Source organism: Haliotis rufescens, unplaced genomic scaffold, assembly GCF_023055435.1.
Source record: "Haliotis rufescens isolate VD_foot unplaced genomic scaffold, xgHalRufe1.0.p SCAF_1, whole genome shotgun sequence".
NCBI classification, from domain to species: Eukaryota; Metazoa; Mollusca; class Gastropoda; order Lepetellida; family Haliotidae; genus Haliotis; species Haliotis rufescens.
Genome location: NW_025963779.1, coordinates 54,528,370 through 54,547,672, shown reverse-complemented (window position 1 = coordinate 54,547,672; position 19,303 = coordinate 54,528,370). Strand labels below are relative to the sequence as shown.

The window sequence follows — 19,303 nt, the reverse complement described above, 5'->3', positions numbered from 1 at the left end:
CGAAAACAATGCCAAATATTTGTAATAAAGTATCCTGAGGTAGACTGACAATGCTATGTTCAAACAACTGGTCACTGGGTATATATATAAACAAAATATTATCAATTCATTTACCAACTGTTGACGTACACTACCATTCCACAACAGTAGTTCGTAGACCGAAGCCTGACAGTGCTACAAATTGGACATCTCTGATGGGGGGGGATGGGGGGGGGATGGGGGGGGGGGGGGGGAGGATGGAGATGTGGCTTCTGGACTCTTCCAGGTTGAGGCTTGTCAACGATCCTTAATCCTGATTAAGACTAAAGGACTCTGTGTAGACATTACCACACGTCTGGCCTATGTTGGCAGCCATGTCTAAATAGTAAACGTTTGAACTCGGTTCATAACGCATGTGCTCACCATCACCAATACCCTGTACATCTCAACAAAGCCAGTTCAGTTTCTAATATTAATTGTACCAATTTGAAAATCAAATATTGTGTAACCATTAAAGCACATGTATACTAAAAGCCATTGAAAACGCAATTGCTTTTGATAAGTGCACTTGTGAAAAGAGCAATTGCCCCCAAATTTGTTAAACTTCATGATAGTGCTGTGAGGTATAAGTGTCCCCATGTGACAGTTCGGGTTCAAAACCTCAGACCATCTGCGAGGTGCCTGGCTGCGTTTGGCATACGTGCCATCAACCTTATCAAGGCCAGACCCTGCTTCACTGACACAGGGTTGCCAGACTGTGATGGGCAGCTAATGGTGGCTACCTGCAGAATACACCATGGGAAAATGTCGTCTTCTCTCAGGAGTCCAGTTACACACAAACGTTTTCTGGATGGGCGTCGCCGTATCTATCGACGTAGGAGGAGAACACTTTGCTGACAACTGTGTTATGGAAAGGGATCGCTTTGGAGGAAGACCCGATATGAATCCAATTGTCACCTGACATGAATCCAATTGAACACTTGTGGGACGATCTTTGACAGAGGGTTTGAAATCAACGGTAACCACCCTAAAAAAATGGCAGAGTTGACACAGTCTTTCAATTGTTATTTTACGCTGTAATAAAATACACACCATCTGCACCCTGCATAGCGTTTTCATAGGTTTTCAGTATATATAGGAATTACCCTGCATCATTGCTCCAGAGGGGCAGGACCCCAGAAAGTAGGTGAAGGAGAGGAACATGGCTAGATCCTGTCAATAAGGCATCTGGTGCATAAACTGTATGTGATCAAATAAAGTTTGCATGATCTGCTGGTGGTGGCTTTTACAAAACCAGGGTGGGGTCCTGTGTACCGGTAGTTGTATGCAATAGTATTCTTCTGTGACCCTGCTCTGCATCGACTTGTCAACGGACACAGGTGCACCCCGTCACACCTCGCAATGAGCATCTCAAACTTTCATCCATTCTTGGTTAACCAGTTAACATTGGATATGATATTGTGCTACCACTGAACAGTAATCCAGTTAATCATCTGTGATAAATTAATATGCCTTGAACAGTTTATTCCCCACTCAATCGCTAGTGGACTTGTTAAAGTTAAAAATCCACCCACAGTTATGAATCCTCACTGTTCATGGACCTACCCAGAGTTTTCTCGCACTCCTTCACAACCATCGCTACAATGTCATCAACGCTGTTATCAATGGAAACTGTTACAGCCTTCTCGGATGCATCTGGTTCTTCTAGTGTAGCTAGCTGTGAATCCAAGAGAGATACTGGCATAAAATGGCCTGAACGGCCTTCCATACGTTGATTAAGGAGGTCACGGTCTCCCTTCAAATACACAAACAGAACTGGAAGTTTCTCAGCATAATCCTTGTTTGGAGTTACCTCCCCTGATGCGAGTATGCCCCGATACATTTTCTTCAGTGCAGAGCAAGTGACAATTCCATTGTTTCCTTCTGTGAATAATCTGTGGAGCAAGTGATTGACTCTTTACTTCAATGAACAGCATATAACTATTTCAGTGAAATTAGGGGTTGTGGGATAGCCTATTAGTTCAATCATTTGCTCAAAACCCAGGTTTGAATCCAGGTCCATTTTTTGTGTCCCCTGATGTGACATTGCTATGGAATATAGAGGGCCTTCAAACTCAGGCCTAGCAGTTTTAATAAACTGTATGGACAGAGTTATTGTCTCCAAGTGATCAGGGTAAACTAATTAGTAGGTATCATCCTTACAGTCTCACAACCGAACATATTGCCGATGTGACGTAAAGCATTACCTCACTCACTCACTCACAACCGAACACCTTGAGACCGAGAAAATCATGACTGTGTTACTTTCTTTGATTACCTTTATTCAAAAATCCATGCTTCATGTGAATCACATCTGAAGATAGTGCATGTACAGTGAAACCCCAAACAGTTTATTTGCAAAATAAATAGTATAAAATTATAATCCCCCCTCAAATTTTGAAAAAATCAGGTTGAAAATGTAATAAATAATAAACTGGGGCAATAAATACAAGGTAATAAAGCATACATGCAAAGTGGCGTAAAGGACTACACAATATGTGTGAAACACATTGATAGTACACTGGATTTGTTTGTTTGTTTGTTGTTTAACGCCGCACTCAGCAATATTCCAGCAATATGATGGCAGGCTGTAAATGATTGAGTATGGACCAGACAAACCTGTGATTGACATCATGCGCATCAATCCACGCAATTGGGATACGATGACATGCATCAACCAAGTCAGCGAGCCTGACTACCTCATCCTGTTAGTGGCCTCTTACGACAAGCATGGTTTGCTGAAGACCTATTCTACTAGAACACTGGACACTAGAAAGACACTACCACGTAGTCATAAGAGGGGACCAAATGGATCGGGTGTTAGGTTCAGTGACTGGTTGATAGTATGGATCGTTACAATATCAATCACTGGATAGTCTGGTCCAGACTAGATTATTTACAGGCTGCTGTCATATATCACTAAGAATATCATAACTCTGATACTAGAACAGAGACTTATAATAGTAGCCCAAAGATCGCTTTGTGGAACAGAGACTTATAATAGTAGCCCAAAGATCGCTTTGTGGAACAGAGACTTATAATAGTAGCCCAAAGATCGCTTTGTGGAACAGAGACTTATAATAGTAGCCCAAAGATCGCTTTGTGGAACAGAGACTTATAATAGTAGCCCAAAGATCGCTTTGTGGAACAGAGACTTATAATAGTAGCCCAAAGATCGCTTTGTGGAACAGAGACTTATAATAGTAGCCCAAAGATCGCTTTGTGGAACAGAGACCTGGAATATTGCTGAGTGTGGCGCTAAATAACAAATACACAACAAGATAGACACTGGGTATGAGGAGTGCTTACTGACAGTTATACAGCTCAGTACCTACCTCATGATGTAATGGTGGATTGAGATGAGCCAGGGAATTCGGTCCTGCAAAATATCATCCTTTATCAATATACATAACATGTGACAGTGAGCTTGGTTAATCCTGCTTTGAACAGTCTTGCAGTCATATCACAGTGAGCCAGTATGCCAGAGACCACCCATCATTAGTCTCTGAAGACACTGGCTATTACTTTACACAGAATTCAGCAATAGTCAGCTGTATAAAGTAATAGGACAGGCAAACAAATGGTTGATATCATGAGCAAAGATCATCCTGGTCACACATTGAAACCACACAAACATAATTTAAGTCAGCTCTTACAACAAGCATGGTCCTGGGGACCTGTTCTGAGGGTTAGTTCTGTGATCAACACAGTGGTTTGTGACTTTATTTCTACTTGACCCGAGAAGATCCGGGGTTGAATAGGTCTTCAGCAAACCATGCTTGCTGTAAAAAGTGACACTGGTTGTCGTAAGAGGCGACTAACCGGATTGGGTGATTAGGCTCCCTGACTTGGTTAATGCATGTCATCGTATCCCAATTGCATGGATTGATGGTCATGATGTCAATCACTAGATTGTCTGGTCCATACTCGATTATTTACAGACCGCTGTCATATAGTTGGAATATTGCTAGTGAGTGAGGCATTAAAAAACAAACAAACAATTTTTTTTCTACTTTTACAAAATGAAGGGTAGGACCATTCATAAAAGAATGGCCTAGTGATAATATGCTTGTTTAGGTTTGCAAAAATCAATTTCTAGTTTTTCATGTTCCACTCGAATCTGAAGTTATGAATAGTTCTAGCAGCTTTTTAATAAATAAGCACTTTTTCAACTCAAATATTGTTTCCGTCATTACTTTTTTTTTGTACAGGCCATGGCATCTCAGAGGGGAATCTAGTCTCTTATTCTTCAAGCTGCAGAGGTCAAGGCCAAACGAGGTCACATGGTACATAAGAATCAAATTATTATAAATACTTTTACTAAAGAGAGAAAATACAAAAAAAAAATTACCTGGGTTTAAGATCAGCAAATGATATTGAGGGTGCTAAAGCACTTTCCAAACTGTTAATAGCCATACATTATATTTCCATCTACCCACCTCATCTGTTAGTGGTATAGCCTGGCCCATCTTCACCTTGTTTGCCTCAGGATGGAAGTCATCAGCATCAGCAAATTCACACTGCAGCTAAAACCCAGATGTATGGACATTTTACTCATCTTCAAACAGTTACTCCGAACTTTATAAATAGGTTGTTTTCATCAGGAAAATGATGAGCCAATGAATTTTCCCAATCAGTTTAATACATACAGGCACTGTAGCTCACTTGAATGTTAGTTTGCTTGATTTTGTTTCGAATTTTTTTAAACAAATGTCATAAAACGCGTGCACGCGATATACAAAAACATATGACCTGTCTTAAGAAACCTGCATATATTACGTAGAACTTACCACACCTATCCAGATACTAGTATCTGCTCAAATGCGGTTCATTTGTTCTCCAACAAGTGGACATGTAATCCTTTCCAGTTAACATTCTCAACTCTCTGGGGTGTATACAATCCAAGCTGGCTAATTTTACTTTTACTCATATTAATGAACCGTTACAACAAACAGTGTTTTCTTTGAACTCTAACACCTGTAAGTGTGACCTGTAAATAAACCAGGCTTTTTTGTTAATAAGCCAGTGTTTGTTCGTGTGTTGTTTAACACTGAACACAGCAATATTTCAGCAATGTGATGGCAGTCTGTAAATAATCAAGCCTGGACCAGATAATCCTGTGACTAACATCATTAGCATCGATCCACACAATTGGGATATGATGACATGTATCAACCAAGTCAGCGAGTCTGACCACCCAATCACGTTAGTCGCCTCTTACGACAAGCATAGTTGACTTTCACAGCAAGCATGGGTTTGACATAAGCAAGATCCCTCTAAGTACAATGACAAGTAACCAACCATGCCCCCTGATCCAATATAGTCAGGGGGCATGGGTGGCCTAGTCGTCTAGGGCACCGCGATTTGCTGTGCAGAGGTGCATCCCTTGGACATGCCAGAAACCTATGATTGTGGGTTCGAATCCTGGTTCGCCTCCATTATGTTTCTGGGTTTGTCAGCACCATACCCATGCTCGTGGGTTTCACCGAAGTGGCAAATGTCTGAGACCTGCATCACTTCAGGCTTTCCTCCCACATTAAGCCGACACGCCATGATATAACTGGAATACTGTTAAAAGCAGTGTTAAACCCAACTCACTCACTCACTCACCAATCTAGTCAGCCCTCCTTATGACAAGTCTTCAGGACCTACACTAACCCACGTCCCCACAGAGTAACAAGATGCATGGCATCATGATGGCTGCTTGTCACATATAAGAGTTACCAGTTTTTCAAGGTATACCTTTCTGGGGTCCCCGCCATGATATTGCTGGAATGTTCCTAAAAGTGGCGTAAAACCATACTCACTCACTCACTCACTCAAGGTATACCATTTGTATTTTACCTTCTCTGCAAGGGCTTCTCCTACTGTGGTTCTGAAAATATCAAAAAAGAACAAAAACAATTGAGAGTAGAGATCACATTTCACTTTATTTCATGGATATGGCAGATTAACTATTGTCCTTTGAAAACATTGGGTGCTTTTAACTTCTTTCGAGTAGTATATATACATATATTTTCCAATATTAAGAAAGCCAGCAGCAGGGCTTTGAAATGTATTCAAAGTCAGGCAATTTTTTTTTTCCTAATGAAAGACTGACTGTGCCACCAATATACTGTGACAACAGATTCATTAGATATCTGACTGACTTGGGCACCAAGTTAACAATGTGTGAAAATCAACATTAGTTGACTTGTTTAAGGAAGTGTTCACGCTTTCTAAAAGTTATATATTGAGCAGGATGACAAACGTGACAGTGAGTAGAGATTGGAGAGGTGTGGAGTGGAGAGGTGTGGAGAGACGGTGTGGAGTGGAGGAGGGGAGAGACAGTGTGGAGTGGAGGAGGGGAGAGGTGTGGAGTGGAGGAGTGGAGAGACGGTGTGGAGTGGAGGAGGGGAGAGGTGTGGAGTGGAGGAGTGGAGAGACGGTGTGGAGTGGAGGAGGGGAGAGACAGTGTGGAGTGGAGGAGTGGGTAGTGGAGAGACAGTGTGGAGTGGAGGAGGGGAGAGATGGTGTGGAGTGGAGGAGCGGAGAGACGGTGTGGAGTGGAGGAGTGGAGAGACAGTGTGGAGTGGAGGAGGGGAGAGACAGTGTGGAGTGGAGGAGGGGAGAGGTGTGGAGTGGAGGAGTGGAGAGACAGTGTGGAGTGGAGGAGGGGAGAGACAGTGTGGAGTGGAGGAGGGGAGAGATGGTGTGGAGTGGAGGAGCGGAGAGACGGTGTGGAGTGGAGGAGTAGAGAGACAGTGTGGAGTGGAGAGACGGTGTGGAGTGGAGGAGGGGAGAGACAGTGTGGAGTGGAGGAGGGGAGAGACGGTGTGGAGTGGAGGAGTAGAGAGACGGTGTGGAGTGGAGGAGTGGAGAGACAGTGTGGAGTGGAGAGACGGTGTGGAGTGGAGGAGGGGAGAGACAGTGTGGAGCGGAGGAGTGGAGAGACGGTGAGGAGTGGAGAGACAGTGTGGAGTGGAGGAGGGGAGAGACAGTGTGGAGTGGAAGAGTGGAGAGACGGTGTGGAGTGGAAGAGTGGAGAGACAGTGTGGAGTGGAGGAGTGGAGAGACGGTGTGGAGTGGAGGAGGGGAGAGACAGTGTGGAGTGGAGCAGGGGAGAGACAGTGTGGAGTGGAGGAGTGGAGAGACGGTGTGGAGTGGAGGAGTGGAGAGACGGTGTGGAGTGGAGGAGTGGAGAGACAGTGTGGAGTGGAGGAGGGGAGAGACAGTGTGGAGTGGAGGAGTGGAGAGACGGTGTGGAGTGGAGGAGTGGAGAGACGGTGTGGAGTGGAGGAGTGAAGAGACAGTGTGGAGTGGAGGAGTGGAGAGACGGTGTGGAGTGGAGGAGGGGAGAGACAGTGTGGAGTGGAGGAGGGGAGAGGTGTGGAGTGGAGTGAGTGAGTGAGTGAGTTTGGTTTAACGCCGCTTTTAACAATATTCCAGTTATATCGCGGCGTGTCAGCTTAATGTGGGAGGAAAGCCCGAAGTGATGCAGGTCTCAGACGTTTACCACTTCGCTGAAACCCACGAGCACGGGTATGGTGCTGACAAACCTAGAAACATAATCGGGGCGAACCGGGATTCGAACCCACAATCATAGGTTTCTGGCGTGCCCAAGGGACGCAACTCTGCACAGCGAATCGCGGCGCCTTAGACGACTGGGCCACCCGTGCCCCCGGTGTGGAGTGGAGGAGGGGAGAGACGGTGTGGAGTGGAGGAGGGGAGAGACAGTGTGGAGTGGAGGAGGGGAGAGACAGTGTGGAGCGGAGGCGGGGAGAGGTGTGGAGTGGAGGGTGGAGGAGTGGAGAGACAGTGTGGAGAGGAGGAGTGGAGAGACGGTGTGGAGTGGAGGAGTGGAGAGACAGTGTGGAGTGGAGAGGAGTGGAGAGACAGTGTGGAGTGGAGGAGTGGAGAGACGGTGTGGAGTGGAGGAGCGGAGAGACAGTGTGGAGTGGAGGAGTGGAGAGACGGTGTTGAGTGGAGGAGTGGAGAGACGGTGTGGAGTGGAGGAGTGGAGAGACAGTGTGGAGTGGAGGAGTGGAGAGACAGTGTGGAGTGGAGAGGAGTGGAGAGACAGTGTGGAGTGGAGGAGCGGAGAGACGGTGTGGAGTGGAGCAGGGGAGAGACAGTGTGGAGAGGAGGAGTGGAGAGACGGTGTGGAGTGGAGAGAGTGGCTGAATTTCTGTATTGTAGAAACATTATCATAATATGAAGATATGTCTCAAACGGCAGAGAAAAAAGTGATGCTAAGATCCTTGTGTACAGATTATACCAAAAGGACAGTCACTTCTAAGACACAATTTCTGCTTTTCTCAGCATGGCCATATGTTTCCTAATAGGTAGTGAGTATGGTTTCCTGCAAGTTTTATCAATATTCTAGCACCATCGTGGAAGGGAAAACGAGGACTAGGCTTCACACAATCTACCCATGTGAGGAAATCAAACAGGCCTTCTGAGTGATGAGAGAACGCTTTACCCTCCGGCTACCCCACCCAATGCTTCTGAATATTCTGTTTGAGATGTATCAGTACATGGAATAAGACAGATTTCATAAAAAGTCAAATATAAACTCATCTAGTTCAAAATGAACTAAATTCTTGCAACCCCTGCTCTTCCATCATACAAGTGTTCCACATGGGATTCTAATGAAGGGGAAGCAACTCATACAATCATATCATGCATGCTAAGGTCTAGTATGTTAATGTCATTGCTGAGGACTTAATCATTTGAAAAACATGGCTTCTTCACTTTGCTGAAGCAATTTTTCCCCACACACAAGTTCGGGCTGTTACTGACATGCCTAAATCATTATGTGTAATGCTTATCAACGTGCCTATGACTAACGGGAAATGGGAAATTCTCCCATTTCAAATTTGCAACGACATGACAGTATGCTAATAGTATTTCATGTGTGCAGTGTGTGTGATAACTCACATCAGTAAGATTCTACCACATGGACCTTCCTATATGAGAACTGCAACACACCAAACCAACAACCAAATTCCAACAGGAATTAATGCAATTAGATACATAGCCCCGTAAACATATGTTTTGGAAAAGGGAATGTTTTAATTTGTTTAGAAAATAACCTTAATAAGTCTTGAATTTTATTTTCCTTAATTATTTAAGTTATATGTTTAAGTGCTATGAATCAGGCTTGGTGTAGAGTCCTAATCTCAGCATCGCTCTCATATTTTAGATTTTCAACTCCTATTATGAGAAATGAAAACCTAGAGCTCCAGATAACTTTTTGAGCAATTGAGTTTTTACTCGAAGGTTTCTATTTTAAGCAGTTCATTACATTTTTCATTGGGTAACCTGTATCTTTTCACTCATCTCTTCATCACTCTATTGTTTTTTTCCCAAAATGAGTAAACATTTTGAGATTTAAAAAAAATAAAAAATAAAAAATAGATGTATATAACGGTTCTAACTATAGGCTTGACTCAGAAAGTAGGTTAGCTAGTAATTGTGTTTCGGAAATCAGCTCCGTTGTATGCATGCTGAAAGAGCTTCATTGAGTATTTATGCTGCTGTTTTTATACATTTGAGTTTTTCATTGCATGCATTTCTGTATGCAAGTTGATTGAAAGTAATTGGCTTTCAAATATTTGGGGGTTGGGGTTAGGGGGGGATTTTAGGCAAATATGCAGCTTATCTGTAGCTCTGAAAACCTCTCATTTTTCCAACCTTAATTTTGGAAGAAGAAGAGCTGAATACCTCAGTTTGTTTGGTCGTTATAATGAAATTCATTAGAAAGAGACATATGCAGGCCAGTTTCACCCACTGAAGTCAAATATTGTTAAAACTTCAGCTTATGTAACCCAGGAGACAAAGATTTATAGGATCAGACCACCCGAACTACACTGGTATATGGTTGAGGCTTAAAACCTGTTTTCTCCTAGTGTGTGTGTGTGTGTGTGTGTGTGTGTGTGAGTGAGTGAGTGAGTGAGTGAGTGAGTGAGTGAGTGAGATCTCAGACGTTTAACACATTGGGAAAACAATGAGCATGGGTATGGTGCTGACAAACCCCGAAACATAATTGGGGCGAACCAGGATTCAAAAGCCACAACTCTCAAATAATGACTAACTGGATCGGGTGATCAGGCTTGCTGACTTGGTTCATGCATGTCAATATATCCCAATTGTGTGAATTGATGCTCATGATATCAATCACTGGGTTGACTGAGCCAGACCCTATTATATACAGACCACTGTCATATAGCTTGCAGATTGCTAAGTGTGTCATCAAACAAGAAACAAAACATTATTGAATCTAATGTTAATATACAAATTAAATGTTAAAAGACCTCTGAATTTAAGAAAATAAGAAAAATCCCAATTGTGAACAAAATATCAATTGTTTGTCCCAATTTGCTTGCCAAGGGCTACTAGTTTGGATTCTAGATACATCCCTGGTGTGGGTCTACATGTTACACTTAGTGTCTTAAACTGGGTGCAAATAGAGACATTCTGCATGCAATTTGCGTAATTATCAGTTACTGCTCGAATGGTGAGAGTTGTAAAACTTTAAGTAGCGAATGAGTATAAAGGGTAGCTTGGATAACTTATGTAACACTGTAAACTGGTCAGGACTAAACTTCATAATTTACAACGTATTTGTTGAAAGACATGCTGAGTAAACTTTGTCACCATCTTTAAATCATTAATCATTCTTAATTCCCTTCAAGTAACTTATTTAAAATAAAAAATGTTTCTGAAATTTATATTTCCACTCAGGTCAGTGACTGCATAATCATATTGTATGCACCAACACATCATTTTTTAACATTACTGCTTGTATAAACAAATACTTAAATAAATGTAGAGGTAGATTTTATGTTGCATTTGTAGACCTAAAAAAGGATTTGATTCTGTAGATAGAAAAAAAATTATTTGTTCTCCACAAATTTAGCCTGCCTGTTAATATGTTGAATATGATTCAGTCTGTGTACTCGTCTGTTACAGCATGTGTGTGGTGAAACGCTGGTTTTACGGAGTGTTTCGACCTCACTATTGGAATTAAACAGGGCTGTGTATTAAGCCCAATTTTATTTTCACAATTTATTTCTTAATACTTGTCGAAGAGGAGTACAATTATTCCCAGACTTACATGAATTTTTTCTATTGATGTCTGCTGCTGATGTTATTTTTATTTCTGATTGAGTAAGTGGGGTACAAGAGCTACTGAATATTCGAGATAATCATTGTTCAGGCTTGAACTTAAATGTTAATCTGACTAAAACTAAAATAATTGTTTTTTTGTAAAGGTGGAATTGTTAAACAACGTGAGAAATGGTATTATCGTAATGAACTTGTAGAAATTGTGTCAGAATATACGTACCTTGGACTCATGATCACTCCATCTTTAAATTAACAACAGATCTATCACATTTGTCGTTAAATAGGAAAAGCTTGTTAATAAATGTTTGAAAATTGGTTTGAACATGTGAAAAAATCACACTTGGAACATTTTTCAAAATATTTGATTAAAAACTTAAACCCATCCTTCTTTATGGATGCAAAATATTGGGACATCAAAGATGAGAGGTAGTAGAAAGGGTCTGCAAAAAACCTCTTGGTACAATACTTAACACCTTCAATGTAATGGCTTAAGGGGAATGTGGACGGTACCCATTCTTTATAAACAGTTTGGGGAAATGCATTAAATACTGGCTAAAACTACTTTATATTTCATCTAATAGACTTCTGCATTAGGCACATGAAATGTTGTTTAATTTCGATTCAGTAGGTAGACAGAACTGGGCAAGTAATTTTAGACTTATTCTGTTTAGTTCAGGTCTTGGATGTGCTTGGGTTTACCAAGATGTTGGATGTATACCGTATTCGACATAATAAGTGCCCAGAGCACTCTCAAAATTAGAAATGGGGGGCTCTTATTAGAATATTATTTTGGTGGAAAACAACAGAGTTGAAAGATCGAAAATTTTGTGGTTTATGCTGACAACCTGACATGTTTATATACGCCAGATATATTTTTCCAGAATTTAATTTCCCATTATTAAGGATGCATATAACACGTATTATACACGAAAAAAATAAGTCTTGTGTACATTGATCAATCAGAAGATTTTATTGGGATTGTTCACTAGCCAATATATTAGCAAATATCGCTGTTGGCGCTTATTACGTCGAATACGATAGTTAGTTTTCTTAACCTTTTTCAAGCCAGATTAAAAGATATGTACAGCCAAGAATGGACCAATATATTATCATCTAGAACTAGATATGAATATCATACACCTTTTAAGATAAGCCTAGAAGCAGTTGAAAATATAATAGATTCTACCTGTACATTTGCTACCCATTTTGCCCGTGCTCCAGTTGGGTGTACAAGACTTAACATTAATACTGGAAGACACCACAAAATTCCAACACCTGTAAGATTATGTACATATTGTAATGCAAACAAAATCAAAGATCTGTATCAGTTCATCTATTTATGTCCATCCTTCACATATAATCGAAAGCAATACATCCCAAATAAATATGTAATGCAACCGTCAGTCTACCAATTTATTTGACTTATGGCAACCTTAAATGATCAAAATTTTAAATCTGTCATGTTATATTTCAAATATGCCTTGAAGACCAGAATTGAAACATGTGATTCTACTTGGAATGTTACACTGTACTGTCTTGTTAATACTTCAAGTATTTTGGGTTCTTGCCAATCATACAAAAAACATTTGAATTGAATTTGATAATCCAAAGTTTTCCTCATTCGAGGATAGTCGATTATTCATGACAAACAATTTACACTGCGGTGACCTTGTATTGGCAGCATGCGCGTGGATCGCGTGCGCCACGTGCTTATTGAAGCATTACTTGTCCATTAATCCTGATTGAAACTGTGCGGTACATGCAGTGAAATCGTGCGCAGTGGAATATTGAGTGATTTGACAGCTGCGCTACAGCTTCCGCGCATATTGCGTCACAGTACCAGCAGCACGTGCACTTGAGTTGTCTGTTACATACTTGCCACACCCACAAACCCCCATAACGATTACAATCATGGTGCTATAGCTGCCGCTTTCAGTGTAGTCTATTTCAGCTTGCCGGTGTTGTCTGTTCAAGGCCGTGGATGCAGTAGATTACCTGAGACCTGTTTACCACGTGTTACATTCCGGAATCTGTCTCAAAACGAGGCAAACGCAGCGCAAAAAAAACTAAACTCATCATCGCATATCTCTGTTCACCAATAGATAAGAGACAAATAAAATTATAATAGATAACAACGTGCCAATTATATCATACACTGTTAAAATCCAACGTCAAGAGCCCCGACACAGCACAACCAGCTGATAACCGGCTTGAGCGTGCTGTGGAGCACCTGCCGTGACCGTTGACCCTTGACCTAGCTGAGTCATGTGACCTGCTTCGCTCTCCATCTTGAAACAAGGTTGGAGATTCATCGACAACTTGGATGCGGTAGCCAGCCTTGCTTTTCTTCTCTCTCTCGCGACAGCATCTTTTGTGTGGATTGTTCTCAAAACCGGATAAAATGTTCCGGAAAAGAAGTACGAAGGGTGAAGTTCAAACGGAATACTCATGTAGTATCCGTTTTCTGGACGATTCGGAACCGATTCAACTAAATTTCAAGGTATGTAATGTTCAGTGACCAGAGAGTGCAAATGTGCAGTATGCAGATGTTTACCGGTGCTGTATAGTAAACAAAGGCAAGGCTTTAGAGGCTTTTAAGCCTGACAACTACCACCTTGACACTGTTTTACACAGCGTAAGGTTGTGCAATTATCAATATCTCCACCCCGATCAAAGACGCTTTCTACCGGCCTTGTAGGGATATGCACACGCCAATTTCAATTTGAGGCGCGATTTCGTTAACAGTGGTAATCGCTCTTCAAAGAATCCTAAGGGTTGCGCCTTGCCGGCTGCAGGATTGTGTATATTTGCTGGGGACGTCACATCTGCAAGCTATCTAGGCAGCGAAATTGTTTTTCACGGTCTGTGAACATGTGGGCCAGTCTTGTTGAAAGTTTGATATTAGGTCTTCAAAAGCTACGCACAGTAGTTACAATGTAACCGTATGATCAAAGTAACGGTGCACTATTTCTGTTACGTTTTTCAACGTAACTAACTGTAGTAGAGTGTATTGTTGGGAAGTGTTATATATCGGGTATTACCAGTGTAACATTCTTCAAGTGTAACATTGTTTAAAACTAACTGCTATTCATTATCGTTTACTTCCCAATATAGTATATACACGTTATATCATGCTGATCCCTATGTACGTTTTAGTCGTATCTTAAATTTGCAGACCAATGTACTGTTACTTCATCAGTATAATAAAAAATTTGGTTTGAAAGCTTGCAGATTGTCACATGTTTTTGAAACTTGAATATTTTCATGTACTATCAAGACAACATTCACTTTATGGTCTAATATTGATTCAAACCTGGGTCAGAAGATCATTTCACATAGATTAATTACATCATGTACACACATGTTCTATTGTTAGAAAATACTTTGTCAAGTTGGACATTTAACAATAGTGAAGCCATTTTGCCAAGTGAAATTAATCTCAGCATGCAATGTAATCAGTACATGTTGGGTATGATACTATTGCAATTTACATGTTACATGTTATTATCATGACACTTGTGGCTAAAGAGTCAACTTGATCTGGTTGTAGTCAAATCGTCTTTCACAACACTGTACATAGCATGAAGCAGCACAGATTATTGTATCAAATTAATTCAATTTTTTAATGAAACAAGCTAAAGGGTGTACAATGTTTCAGAATTATTTTTTGGTGTGGACAGTCTGCTTGTCAACTCAGTCTGTGACTAACAAGCAACTACCGGTAGTATGAACAGTGCTGAATCGAAAGTCTAGTCAAATTGGTTTCAGTTGAGTAAGCATAGTTGATAATAGTTACTGTTTTTCTTAATTATCTGAAAATAATGTTGAGGATGTTAGCCTCAAGTGGTTTGGCTAAATATCAGGGTGCAGGCTAAAACATCACCGATTTCTCGGGCGAAAACGGCACCTCTATTTTAATAACGATAAGAACGAACATGTAGTAATATACATGTGTATATAGTTTATTTACGTGATATTGGATGTTTTTACATGTTATTGGATGTATTTGATGTATTTACAGGGTATTTTGCTGTTATTTGTATTTGTAAGAGACGATGTGAGTTTATTTTCATTTATTTTACTTCAAAGCATGTTATGTTTTCACAATAAGTTGAGTAGTGTACAGGCTAAGTTGGAATATAGTTGGAGTAGAGGCTAATTTCTAATGTAAACTTGTTTCAACATTTCACAATTATTGGTGTTTGCAAGTTACCATTTAAGTTAAATTTCATTTATTTTACCAAGGTAAAAAATAATAAGGTGCCGTTTTCGCCAGGAAATAGTGGCCGTTTTCGCCAATCGGTGCCGTTTTCCCCCTGTAGAGGTTTTGCTGAGGTGCCGTTTTAGCTATAACCATGATAACCCAAATATCATCATGTATCATTCCTGTATGAAACTTCACATACATAACCATTCCTGAATTAGTGGAGACAGAGGTTTAGCTCTCCTTCTGCTCCAGACGAGACAAAGATACCGTTAAGGTTATTCAATATTATCTGATTGTCTAAGAAACAAATACCAAGGAACAACAATTGTTAGAAAATCAATGTCAGATCTTCCAATTAACCAGCTACGTTTCCAGAACAGTTCTAGTGAGATAACGTGTTAGATATTTATTATTGTTGTACTGAATGCGTACATGTAGGGGAAATGGTTGATACTGTCCTGTTAGAAGATACATACACCTTTTGCCCTGTTGTAATGGACATTCCAATTTCCATCCTGGTCGGGACCCCTGTGCCTGGTGTCCCACCCTGGCGGTGACAAGGAGCCTGTGAGTAACAGTACATCAGGCTTGTGGGTGTGAGCAAACATTGTCCGCCCACTCAAAACTGAATGGTCGCTGTAATTGAGCTTGGCTCCCCAAAAATAAATATCCACTGTGAACTTGCTCATTTAATTCACTGCAGCTTTCGTTTGAATTATTATGTCATGTTGGGGCAAATGGATCATTAGTTTGTTGAGGATATGTCAAGGAAAATGGCTGATAAGCACTCACTGGCTACTGGGATGAAAGACCTATATATTTTTTTAGACACAACACATTTGGTCTTTTTCAATCTTTTTCCTTGTTTTGACTCGGGGCTCAATAGAAAAATTAAATTGAGTTAAAAATAACAGTTGAGGAAGTACACAGGTGTGAATCATCAAACGTTTGATGTCATTTTGTCAGGAACAATGAAGAATGCAGACTCTATCTAGAATCATTTTGTGTTTTCAGTTTGCAAAGAGTTTGCTAATTCATTATTTACGAGGCCCAAACTGTCTGTTGTATATACAACATCTGCCATCACATGATCCGACTGTTTATTGAGGCTATAACCAGTCCAGCATATAAGGCCATTGTCTCTAGGGTATGGAAAGTGGCTTTTAGGTAGTTGGACAATGGTATTACAATGGTATTACATATGGCTTTCAGAAGCTCCCACCCCTCCGTCCCCCTTTCTACACCTGATACAAATGTTGCCACTGTTCAACAGATGCAGGTTTGATTACCCTCAGCTAGGTGGTAAGGTATTTTATTGCCTGAGGGTATTCTTTAGGGGGGGGGGTTGGTATTAGGGATGACATGGATGGCCAGTGATGTGGAACGCTGCTGGTCACCCGTTTAACAGCTGGGGTTGCTGAGGTGTTGATTGGATAGCAAAAATGCTTGTGTCAAAAGTTCAGAATAAACTCCAGGTTTTTTTTATGTGAGGTCTTCAAGGTTTTAACCAACTTTAAATGTTAAGTTGAACTGTTTTTTGTTTGTTTTTATATTTGTAATCACAATTTGTGACAACAGTTGCAAGAAAAGAAAAACCACATTTTTGTGCAGGGCCGTTGTAAAAGAAAAAAGCGTTTTTGTGAGATGAAATTGTTTTAAGCACCTTTTATTACATTTGCTCAGTTATCTAATCAGACATGTGAAGTAATGCTTTTACTTACCGGTAGCTCGTGGCTAAGGCACCTGTGACAGAGAGGTCTGCATTCTACCATATTGGTCTTCCTTTGTTCGTGCACATTGATTTAAATAAAAATTCCATTGCCTAATTTTGTATCAGAAACCTTTGAATGGGTGGAAAGTCAGTGCAGAATTGGATTTTGGCAGTAGGTGTGTATCTGGTGTACAAGATTCAGACAGCAACAATAAGTTTTACATGTACATGTTCAAAGTAACACAAGTGTGCATGCATGTGGTATGTGTACATTGGACTTTGCAAAGTCATAGCACCGTAAAGTGTGAATGTGGTCTGTGGGTGTATCTCTGTACATTGGAGCATGTTTCAGCAACGTAAAGTGTGCATGTGGTCTGTGGGTGTATATTTGTACATTGGAGCATGTTTCAGCAACGTAAAGTGTGCATGTGGTCTGTGGGTGTATATTTGTACATTGGACCATGTTTCAGCAACGTAAAGTGTGCATGTGGTCTGTGGGTGTATATTTGTACATTGGACCATGTTTCAGCAACGTAAAGTGTGCCTGTGGTCTGTGGGTGTATATTTGTACATTGGACCATGTTTCAGCAACGTAAAGTGTGCATGTGGTCTGTGGGTGTATATTTGTACATTGGACCATGTTTCAGCAACGTAAAGTGTGCATGTGGTCTGTGGGTGTATATTTGTACATTGGACCATGTTTCAGCAACGTAAAGTGTGCATGTGGTCTGTGGGTGTATATTTGTACATTGGACCATGTTTCAGCAACGTAAAGTGTGCCTGTGGTCTGTGGGTGTATATTTGTACATTGGACCATGTTTTAGCACCGTAAAGTGTGCATGTGGTCTGTGGGTGTATATTTGTACATTGGAGCATGTTTCAGCAACGTAAAGTGTGCATGTGGTCTGTGGGTGTATATTTGTACATTGGACCATGTTTCAGCAACGTAAAGTGTGCATGTGGTCTGTGGGTGTATGTTTCTACAACCCAAGTTGAACATTTCCCCAAGCTTGTCATAAACAAAATCTCCACTTTGTTGTAAGTTCCTCAATGTCCTTGTAATCCCCGTCTAAGTGTGACTGTCATGTAGTCACAGATTAACTTCACCAGTTAAAGGGTCAAGGCCACTTTCTCAAAGTGACGCTAATGTCTGCAAGGTTCCCTTCAAAACAGTTAACGTGACCACGTGATAATGGTCACTCGACAATGAAACGGATGATCATGTGTATAAGAATTTAATTCTTTTTAAGTAAGTTATTTCTCTATGATGTCTGTATGACCCTGTAAAGGTTGGCTTTGTGTGTGTCGAAAAGATTTTCGATGGGATAATGTCGGCTAAGGTTCTCCCTGTTATAACTATTAATCCTTTCCTCCTCTCTGCTATTGAAATTCCTGAACCTTGAAATGCAACATTTTTGTTCCTGTAGGTGGATCCTGAGTGGATCTTGTTGCAGGAAAAGTGTCAGCTAATCGTAGGTCAGACTGGACAGTTAAAATCTCAGAAAGTGTTCTTTTACACAGCATCATACAAAACTGGAAATTCTTGATTCTGTGTGCTTTGAATATTTTGTGTAGAGTGACATTGGATGATCAGATAATCTCCTAAGTGCAAAGTTTTAATTTGTATGTAGGATCTTGTCTAAATCCGACAGTTGGTTACCATGGAAACTTGGGATTGTGGCCAGAAACAAACACAGTGATAGCAAAACTGGCTGTTTAATCATAAATCTACAACTATCCCTACTTTGTGCAACAGATGGACTTTCAGGCAGTGAAAGCTGTCAACAGATGCTTTGTTGTGGTGATGGGTCTATATTGGGAGCTCCCAGCAAGCCACTGCAGGAGTTAGGGTTGTGCTTTATTGGCAATATCGCCCATGTGCAATGAGAGCATATGATACTACATTGTACATCCTTCAGCATGTTCAGTAAAGCATACACATAATGTCAAGACCATGTGTCCCTCTCATATGAAAATAGTTATATCACAGAAACATCCTGGCTTATTGTGCCACAATGCATAAAAATCCAAACTGTACTTTTATCAATGATTTCATCTATTATTCATGGACACTGAAACACTGAAACAGTGAAGCTAAATGTTTTATGTAGACATTTAGTTTTTAATACTTGGATATTATCACGATAGCTTTTGAAAGAACTATGGAGATATTTGCTAGTCCTGGAAACAAGTTTTAGTTTGTTGTTGTTTAAGTTCACTACACAATAAGTTAACTAATTGGTTATAGAAATACAACA

General features: G+C 40.7%; 2 protein-coding genes across 24 annotated transcripts in view; one reads left to right on the top strand and one right to left on the bottom strand.

Moving 5' to 3' along the window:
- Positions 1–222: 222 nt before the first annotated feature.
- On the bottom strand, positions 223–13,127 carry LOC124131559 (probable gluconokinase). Its single transcript, XM_046494907.2, has 5 exons — positions 13,003–13,127; positions 5,863–5,893; positions 4,458–4,544; positions 3,354–3,397; positions 223–1,913 (listed from the first exon to the last, which is right to left on the bottom strand). Exons 1-5 carry the CDS (start codon positions 13,038–13,040, stop codon positions 1,556–1,558), a joined length of 558 nt encoding a protein of 185 aa, XP_046350863.1. The 5' UTR covers positions 13,041–13,127; the 3' UTR covers positions 223–1,555.
- Positions 13,128–13,328: 201 nt separating this feature from the next.
- The window catches only part of LOC124131557 (FERM domain-containing protein 3-like), a 91,254-nt gene continuing 85,279 nt past the window's right edge, over positions 13,329–19,303 (top strand). For 8 of the 23 annotated variants that reach the window (XM_046494906.2, XM_046494903.2, XM_046494902.2 and 5 more), the window contains exon 1: positions 13,331–13,627. In XM_046494906.2, coding sequence (XP_046350862.2) covers positions 13,529–13,627 — 99 coding nt within the window. In that variant the 5' untranslated portion in view covers positions 13,331–13,528. Of the gene's footprint in view, positions 13,628–19,303 lie in introns of all 23 variants that reach the window. The other 15 variants (XM_046494884.2, XM_046494885.2, XM_046494890.2 and 12 more) reach the window with 4 other exon arrangements.